Here is a 9,735-nt window from a genome sequence, read left to right on the forward strand (position 1 = left end):
AAATTAAAAATGGAATTGCCATATTATACAGGAATTCCACTTCTGGGTATATATCCAAAAGAAAACAAATCATTATGTTGAAGCGATGTCTGTACTTTCATGTTCATTTTGGAATTATTAACAATAGCCAAGATATGGAAATAAACTAAGTGGCCATAAATAGATTAATAGATAAAGAAAATGTGGTACTCATATACATACATTATTATGCCTTAAAAAAAGGAAATTCTGTCATTTGAGGCAACATGGATGAACCTGGAGGACATTAAGCTTAGTGAAATAAGCCAGATATAGAAAGACAAATACTGTATGATCTCACTTATACATGAAATATGTATAAGGGGATTCTCCTGCCTCAGCCTGCTGAGTAGTTGGGAATACAGGTGTGTGCCACTACGTCTAGCTAAGTTTTGTATTTTTAGTACAGACAGAATTTCACCATATTAGTCAGGCTGGTCTCGAACTCCTGACTTCATGATCCGCCTGCCTCGACCTCCCAAAGTTCTGGGATTACAGGCGTGAGCCACCATGCTGTACCTATTTTTCTACTTTCTAAACAGCAAACACAATTTGTCCTACTCTGTAATGTGGGACATCCCTGCCCTGGAGCAGGTGCAACTGGAGTTTGATGCGACTGAATTTCCAAGACACTAAGAGCGTTGTGAAAGGAGCTATCTGGACAGCATGACCAGCCACGACTGTCTGCAGGAAGAGGACTCAGCGTCCCTGCTTTGTGCTAACTATAGGTATCTGGTTAGGTAGAACAGGGAATTCAAAGTCAGAATATATGAGTGCAACTCGAGGTATGTGCTGTTAACTTCCTCCTGAAAAAATTTGAAGGGTTCTTGCAAGATGGCAATGGCCCCTAGTTATTGAAAGGCACATGTTAGTGCCAGAGCTGGTCCTAGCAGTCCTGCTTAAATGATAAAAGGCTGATGGGAAGATTAAGACTTTTTTAACGCAAGAGCGATAACCAGGGACAAGATGTGCTGGGAAAGAGAATTAACACTTTGAAACCCACTTTCACAAGCAAGCACACATGTGCGCGCACACACACACAAAGGCACAAGTGCAAACAAAATTAAGAAGGCATTTGCACAGCTGCAGCCGTGAGTAAATGACCTCTGATATTTGTTGCTCTCATTGAACAATATCCCTATGATTTCAAATTCCTTGGTTTGTGTGCATAAGAAATAAACCAAAATATATAAACATATTACCAACTAGGACATATGAATAACTCAACCTGGTATCTGAGATTAAATTGGAATATTTATTTTTGTAAAAGGGGAAAATTAGCCTATTGCAGGAAACAAGTCCATATTCAGAATATATGCACATTCATCATAACTAAAAGAAATCTAGTTGTGACTTTACAATTCCTTAGAAATCTCTGTGAAGCAAATATTCCTGAGCCAGTAGTTTTGAATAATGTTTAACACTCAGAATTATTCATGCAATAAAATTCACGTTAATAATGAATTTTAGTGTTAATTTTGAAAAAATGAGGGTATTTATTCCCTAGTGTTTATTTGCTCTGAGAATGTGCTACTTTGTATTTCAGCTTCAACAGAGCTTTCTTCACCTCCTTGTTTCTCAGGGTGTACACAACAGGGTTGAGAAGGGGCGTCAGCACAGTGTAGAAAACGGCCACAACCCCATCCACAGCTTTCCTGGAGCCTGGTCTCAGGTAAATGAAAAGACCAGGGCCAAAGAAGCAAAGGACCACGATGCAGTGGGAGGCACAGGTCTGAAAGGCTCTGCACCTCCCCTCTGAGGTGTGGATCCGCAGGATGGAACAGACAATGGACACATAGGACACCACTATCAGAAGAAAGCAGCCCGAGGCCACTATTCCAACAGTCACAAAAATGACAATCTCAATGGCTGTGGTGTCTGCACAGGCCAGTTTCAGGATGGGCGGTGCATCACACAAATAGTGCTGGATCCGGTTGGGTCCACAGTAGGGCAAATGGAAAGTCAATATGGTCTGGACAGCAGAGTGCAGAGAGCCATTGAGCCAAGTGCTGGTGGCCAGGAGAGCACACGAGCGCCCACTCATCATGCTGGTGTACCTGAGCGGGTAACTGATGGCCAGGTAGCGATCATAGGACATGACTGCATAGAGGAAACACTCGGTGCTCCCCAGGAAGTGAAAGAAATAGAGCTGAGCCACACAGCTGTGGAAGGAGATAGCCCCGCCGCTTGGGGACACCAAGGTCATCAGCATTTTGGGCACCGTGACAGTGGAGAACCACATGTCAATGAAGGACAGGTTGGAGAGGAAGGAGTACATGGGGGTGTGGAGGTGAGAATCCACCCTGATCACCAGCAGGATGAGGAGGTTCCCCAGCACAGTGAGCACATAAACCACCAGGAAGATTCCAAAGAGTGGGGCGTCCAGCGCTGGGGCATGGGGAAGGCCCGTGAGAATGAATGCTGTCACGAGGCTGGCGTTGGACATTTCTTCTCACCCTTGGTTTCTCTCCTTCTGGAGATATAAAGAGCACGCAGCATTTAGCACTTAATTGAGAAATGAGAATCCATTCTCTACGTGGAAACTGCATCAACCAGGTAGATAATTCTGGAGTTATCGTGGACTTTGCTTGTTACAAAGCTTCCTTTATAAACCAATAAAGTGATTTCCTAGTCTCTCTCTCTGTCTCACATATGTACACACAGAGACACATGTGGAAGAAATTAGGAGAAACACATTGTCTTATATTTCAATAGGTGTATAAATTACCACAAACTTAACTGGCATAAAACATGCAAATGTATTGTCTCGCCCAGGTCAGCTGGGCCCTCTGTTTAGCTCTCATCAGGTTTTAATCAACATATCACCAAGGGCTGCAATCTCATCTGGGGCTGGGGATCATTCTCCAAGCTTCTTGTGGTTGTTGGCACAATTCAGTTCCTTGCAGTTTAGGACTCAGATCCCAGTTTTCTTGCTGTTTGTTGGCAGGACATATAACTCTCAACTTACTGACGTCACCCAAGGTCCAAGAAAGTCCTAGCTACTTGGCCTTCTTAAAACACCACAGGTGTCTTCTTCAAAACCAATGAGATAAACTCTCTCCAGTTTGCTATGACAAACTATTACATAATGTTATGTAATGCAGTCACAGGGGTGATATTCCATCGTATTAACAGGTCCCAGGCATACTCAAAGGAAGGTTATTAAACAGAAAGTATATACTAGAGGGCAGGAATCTTGAAGGCTACTGCAAATTCTACCTACCACATTCAGTTTTGCTTCCTTGCTCATGAGAAAACTTTAAAAACAAAACAAAACAAACAAACAAACAAAAACCACCAAGAATTTAATTGCTAGTGGCTGGGAATATTTGAAAACTGAACAGTAGAGCTAAATCATTCTCTAGTTTCCTCGTATGTTATTTGACATTGCTAACATCACCTACCTCACTGAGAAGTTATAAGCATTAAATAAGATGATACATATAAAGTACTAAGTACTGTGACTGGCAGGAAATAACTGCTCAGTAAATGACAGTGAGTCTTACCATATTGTGCCTTGCAGCAGTATTACAGAATTTCCAGTTTTGATCTTAGGGAGAAAGAGAGTACATATATTCTTTTAGTGTTTTCAGAGAGTCCTTCTGAATCTAAGAGCAAGGTCTTTGTGGACGATTTTATGCCTGATACTGTTACTGATGTCCTCACTACTGCTTGCCCTTAAAGGGCTCCTCTCAGAGCAGGTAAAAATCTCAGCGCAACTCCATAATGGGATTCCCACGACCTCCCAAATGATCCAGAGAGCACCAAGCCTCATGCATGACTGCCGCCTGCCCACATTTCTGTTACCCTAGAACACTTCCTATGCGGTTCTGAGAACATGGCATTCATACATGCTCTCCCGAACACAATCTACTGGGTAGGGGCCAGCTGTCTTTCATACTTCGTCTACCCTAGGTTTCTAAATATACTCTAATATTCGCTTTGTTAGATATCATGTGTTGCCTCCACCATCTTTCTTTACTCCTCATTCTCATAAACCCAGGTGATGAATGATCTCACAAGGAAGACAGTTCCATCAAGTCTGTGCCTCTTAATTAATCTGTGCCTAGAACCTGAGACAGGAAAAATGGGACCAATGCAAGAAGAGGGGCCTATGTCACCTTGATGTCAAGAGAAGCTGGGATTCTGTGTAATGGAAATTGGGGCCAAAATAAGGTTCTTTGCTTAATACTAATATTAATACAAAATGTTGTCTTAGTTCAGGATTCTTACTAATTGTTCAGTGGGCAGACACTATGAAACTTGTTCACCAGTGTGAGAAGAGCCGTGATCTCTGCTCTTCAGAAATCCCAGAGAAGATACCTCCAGGGAAGGTGGCTTAAGCTACTTTAAACAAAGGTTTTTGAAATATGTAAATAAATAGCAGAAAGGAGATTACTGCAGTCACCAATATGGATATCAGAACTTTTAAAATAGAACCAAGATACTCTGAAATTTCTACTGCACCAGGAGGAACAATTCCCAGAATAGCTTCATGATCAGATTTGATGAAATGTGAAAATCCTCATCCAGTGAAGTCCAAGGTAGCCTGAGACCTAAAGCAAGAGTCTCAATCTGCAGGGTCAATGTTTGAGCTGCATATTAGCATATAGAAGTATACAGAGCAACTTTGTCTCTATTTGTATCCCATCAATTACTATCTTTCTATGTATCTAACTGATTTTATAACAAAGTCTTAACAGTTCTCCAGTATCTTAGGTCTGAATGGAAGTTTGAGATAAAGGAAAGAAGAAAAGCAGGAGAAAATAAGTTAAATCTACATTTCTAAGAACTCATCTTACAGTATGTGATTCATTTCAATAGTAAAACTCATCTGAGTTTTTGCCCCAATTTATCACTTTCCACGTGCTGTGTACAGGTGCTAAGTTTGCAAGATACCACTCAAAGAACAGATACAGTGTTAAGAAGGAGTGGTCTTTTTCTATTTAGGGACCAAACTAGTTGAAGTGCAGGGACTGGAAATGAATATGGGTAGAAACTTAGGTTGATTTATGCCTCAGAGGATGGGATTCCTCTTCAGCTTTTAGGTTCCCTTGATGTGTACAAAACCAACAAGAAGAGATCAATGAAAGGTTCTTCATAAGCATGCATGCATTTCCTTAGAGTTTTTTATTTAGCCTCCTGAGACGAGCCCATGTCTTCCTGGAACCAATATTTGTACCTTAGAGGAAATAACTGACTTACCCTTTTCTCTCACCAGTGACTGAGAGACACTCACAACTGCTTGCTCTCAATTCAGAATTTTCCATAATCTATAATGGTCCTCACTTGTTGGCGCTCTCCAACTCAGCATCACTCACTCACTCACTGTCTATGGTGGTTTTAATCATCCAAATTCCCCAGCTTTTTCTGTTGTTTACAGTTGCAGGGTGGCTTTTCCCCAGAGATCTACCTATCTAACATAACTATATCCCAATTGTATAAATAATCATTAGATATTATTGCTGTCATAATTTTCATTGCTTTCACAAGCATGAGTAAACAATTTTTATATTTCATGCTTACATCTCCTTTTGTAAATTAACTTTTTAGAATCTTTATTCATTGCTTTTTTTGTGGTAATAGTCTTTATCTTATTGACTTATCTGAAGTTTTACAAATTGAAAACATTAATTTGTTTTTTATTGTAAGGTAAAATGTACTTTGAAGTTTATCACCACTTAAATACTTTTTAAGTTTGCATAGATATTTTTACTGTTCTAGGAAATTTTATAAATTGATTCTAGTATGTTTTCTGATATTGGTATTTTGCTTTAAAGGAATGTTCTTGGTCAAGTGCGGTGCCTCATGCCTGTAATCCCAGTACATTTGGAGCCAAGGCAGGTGGATCGCTTAAGCCCAGGAGTTGGAGACCAGCATGGGCAACATGGTGAAACCCTGTCTCTACAAAAACTACACAAATTAACCAAGTATGTTGGTGGGTGCCTGTAGTCCCAGCTACTCAGGAGTCTGAGGTGGGAGGATCACTTGAGCCTGGGAGGCGAAGGTTGCAGTGAGTTGAGGTGACACCACAGCACTCCAGCCTGCACAACAGAGTCAGACCCTGTCAAAAAAAAAAAAAAAAAAAAAAATGGAGACCATTTTCTTATACACAAGTTTATCAGTATTCACTTATGTAATATTTAATGTTTTAAGTTTTTTCCTTCATTTAAATCTTTACTTCATCTAAAATTAATTTTACTTTATATGTGACATAAGGATGTTTTTATTTTCTATATAATTTGGGATTATAGCTGTAATTACGTCATTAACTGAAATTTTTTTTTAAGGAATTTGGTTTAAGTTCCCAATTATTTTTGTATTCTCTTTTACACTCTATATATTAACCTCTAGTTTTATTACATTATCATCAAAGAAAATGAGTGGCAAAATTTCTATTTCAAAATGTAATAACTTTAGTCTCATGTATTATTTTTATGATTAGCTTCCTCTGTTTGTTTCTTTTCTTTAAGAATATGTTTTTAATTACTTTTTTTCCAAGAGGGTTTTGCACTCCTATAAAATCTCTTACATAAATAAGTGTCAGACAGTCCACCACATTCATATCTCCTATCTACTATAATTGAGTCTTTTATGTGTCTAGTATGACACAGGGTCAAGACTAATTTTTTTATTCTGAATACTCAGATACCTGAACATAATTTATTGAAGAAGGCAATCTTGCTTTATTGCTCGGCAGTGTTATCTTCATCATACGAATATGTATCAGTCTATTTCTGTATGCTGTATTCAGTTACAATTTTCTATTTGTCTAACCCCGTACAAATACGAAACTCCTGAGTTACCGTAGCTTTGTCACAAGTTTTGATAACTAGTGTTGTCAATCTTTCAGTTAAGTTTTATGTCTTCAAGATAATATTGACCATTTTGGGACTTATTCAATCCACACTTTAGGATCCACATGTCCATTGCTGTAAAATCAAATGCTGGGATTTTACTTGGAATAGTATTGAATGTATAGATCTATTTGAATATAATTGGAATTTTAAAAATATGAGTCTCTGTGTGCCCATTGTAATCTTAAATTTGTTCAGGAAATGTTATATTTATCTGAAAATATTTTATTTCTATTGTCGTGGTCTTACACATGTTACTTAAAATTAAATTCAGCTCTAGGTTTCTCATCCTTAGCACTATCAACATTTTGGCCATGAGAAGCTTTGTTGTGAGGGTCTCTCCTGTGCATTGTGGAATGTTTAATACCCCTGACCTCTAGTCACTAGATGCCAGCACCTGTGACAAGCAAGAATATTTCCAGACATTACCAAATGAACTGGGGGACAAAACAGCCCCAAGTGATCTAGATATTTAAGAGATTTAATGTTTTATATTGAATCTTAACAAACATAAAAAAATGGGTGCTTGTGATAAGTGTGTAAACTATTGTATATGTAGCTGTAGATCGTACATTATCATTGCTGGATGATAATCTATTCTATGAACACACAATTTCTATTTGATTCACTGATAATATTTAAATATTAATAGCTTGCTACTTTTGCCCATTAAAAATAGTGTTTCTAGAAATGTTTTCAGATACATATATGTAAATAGATACATATGCATACATAAATATGTGAAAACCTGTATGTTAAATATGCTAAATGTTACATACTTTCTTTTGTATACACATTTGGATTTGTATATACAAATACAAATATACAAATACATTAAAACCAAAAAGAAATTTGAATAGCTACAGCCACAGTTAGAAAAATGACCTCAAATATTTGTTGCTATTTTTGAACAACGTCTCCATAATGGTAAATTGTTAAGTTTGTGTGCACAAGAAATCAAACAAAACACAAAAGCTTTTTATCAAGTTGTAAACATGAATGACTCAACCATCTATCTTGGAGATTCGATTAAAATATTTTTTTAAATTAATATGAACCTATTGATGAGAAATGAATCAATAAATCAGAATATAAGCATATTCCTCATAAATACAAGTCTAGCTGTGATGTTAAAACTCTCTTAGAAAATTGGTGGAAGAATTATAACTGTGCAGGTGTTTTGGAATAATGTTTAACACTGAGAACTATACATATAATCAATTCCACATGAATAACTAAATTATATTACTATTTTAAAACAAACTAGTGTAGCTACTTCCTAGTATCTATTCTTCCTGAGAATGTGCTACTTTGTCTCTCAGTTTCAACACAGCTTTCTTCACTTCCTTGTTTCTCAGGGTGTACACAACAGGGTTGAGAAGGGGCGTCAGCACCGTGTAGAAAACGGCCACAGCTCCATCCACGACGTCCCTGGAACCTGGTCTCAGGTAAATGACAACACAGGGAACAAAAAAGCAAAGGACCACGATACAGTGGGAGGCACAGGTCTGAAAGGCTCTGCGTCTCCCCTCTGAGGTGCGGATCCGCAGGATGGAACAGACGATGGACACATAGGACAGCACTATCAGGAGAAAGCAGCCCGAGGCCACTATCCCAATGTCCACAAAGATGACCATCTCGTTGGCTGAGGTGTCTGCACAGGCCAGTTTCAGGATGGGCGGTGCGTCACAGAAGTAGTGCTGGATCCGGTTGGGTCCACAGTAGGGCAAATGGAAAGTCAATATGGTCTGGACAGCAGAGTGCAGGGAGCCACTGAGCCAAGTGCCGATGGCCAGGAGAGCACACGCGCGCCCACTCATCATGCGGGTGTACCTGAGCGGGTAACTGATGGCCAGGTAGCGATCACAGGACATGACCGTGTAGAGGAAACACTCGGTGCTCCCCAGGAAGTGGAAAAAATAGAGTTGAGCCACGCAACTGTGGAAGGAGATAGCCCTGCCACTTGGGGACACCAAGGTCATCAGCATTTTGGGCACCGTGACAGTGGAGAGCCACATGTCAATGAAGGACAGGTTGATGAGGAAGGAGTACATGGGGGTGTGGAGGTGAGAATCCACCCTGATCACCAGCAGGATGAGGAGGTTCCCCAGCACAGTGAGCACATAAATGACCAGGAAGGCTCCAAAGAGTGGGGCGTCCAGCGCTGGGGCATGGGGAAGGCCCGTGAGGATGAACTCAGTCACGAAGCTGCCGTTGGACATTTCTTCTCATATATGAGGCTCTGTTCTTACAGAAAGGAAGGGAGGCAGCATTTACTGTGAGCATGTTTTATATGAAATATGGCAACTATATTTTTCTGATTGAGAACACTGGGGTTAAATTATTTTTTATATTTTATAAATTCCTTTTGCTTCAGTATGGGTCTTTGAAGAGGAATAGCACTTTCTTATTCCAGTACCAGAATAAGCCATATACAGAAGAGGAGGAGATTTACATAAAATCAGCCAAATGTTGAAAAGAAGAACAGATTTTGTATCCTGTTTTGTGTAGAATTGAAAAAGATATACTCAAATTAGCAACACTTAGGTGCTGGGAAGCTCTTTCCCGGGATAAGCCTTTATTCAAGCATCTTCTCTCTTTTTCTCTCAAACACACACATATATAGATATACATGCGCACACACATTCTCTCTCTGTCAACACACGCACACACACAAACACTTTCACACATACAGATTCAGTCTGTTTGATCATTAGAGAATTTCTATTACAAATACAAATTTCTAAAGCAATCTTCATTCTGGCTGAGAGAATGGGAGAAAACCGCCTTCTCAGAGCTCTCTGGCCAGCTGCATAACTAAGGCAGGATTCCAGCAGTGGTTTGGCATTATGTGGAGCCA

The 9,735-nt window shown here is 39.4% G+C and overlaps 2 protein-coding genes across 2 annotated transcripts; both read right to left on the reverse strand.

Annotated features, from left to right (window-relative positions):
• Positions 1 to 478: 478 nt before the first annotated feature.
• On the reverse strand, positions 479 to 5,896 carry LOC116273429 (olfactory receptor 10G8). The gene has a single exon (XM_031662489.1). The coding sequence runs from the start codon at positions 2,462 to 2,464 to the stop codon at positions 1,529 to 1,531; it is 936 nt and encodes a 311-aa protein (XP_031518349.1). The 5' UTR covers positions 2,465 to 5,896; the 3' UTR covers positions 479 to 1,528.
• Positions 5,897 to 6,082: 186 nt separating this feature from the next.
• On the reverse strand, positions 6,083 to 9,226 carry LOC101000334 (olfactory receptor 10G9). The gene has a single exon (XM_021926675.2). It carries the CDS (start codon positions 9,095 to 9,097, stop codon positions 8,162 to 8,164), a length of 936 nt encoding a protein of 311 aa, XP_021782367.2. The 5' UTR covers positions 9,098 to 9,226; the 3' UTR covers positions 6,083 to 8,161.
• Between the last annotated feature and the right edge of the window lie 509 nt (positions 9,227 to 9,735).

This window comes from Papio anubis, unplaced genomic scaffold (genome assembly GCF_008728515.1).
Source record: "Papio anubis isolate 15944 unplaced genomic scaffold, Panubis1.0 scaffold669, whole genome shotgun sequence".
NCBI classification, from domain to species: domain Eukaryota; kingdom Metazoa; phylum Chordata; class Mammalia; order Primates; family Cercopithecidae; genus Papio; species Papio anubis.

Bases quoted from the DNA above. Each gene is read 5' to 3' on its own strand.
- LOC116273429 (XM_031662489.1), bottom strand. From the start codon at position 2,464: ATGTCCAACGCCAGCCTCGTGACAGCATTCATTCTCACGGGCCTTCCC.
- LOC101000334 (XM_021926675.2), bottom strand. From the start codon at position 9,097: ATGTCCAACGGCAGCTTCGTGACTGAGTTCATCCTCACGGGCCTTCCC.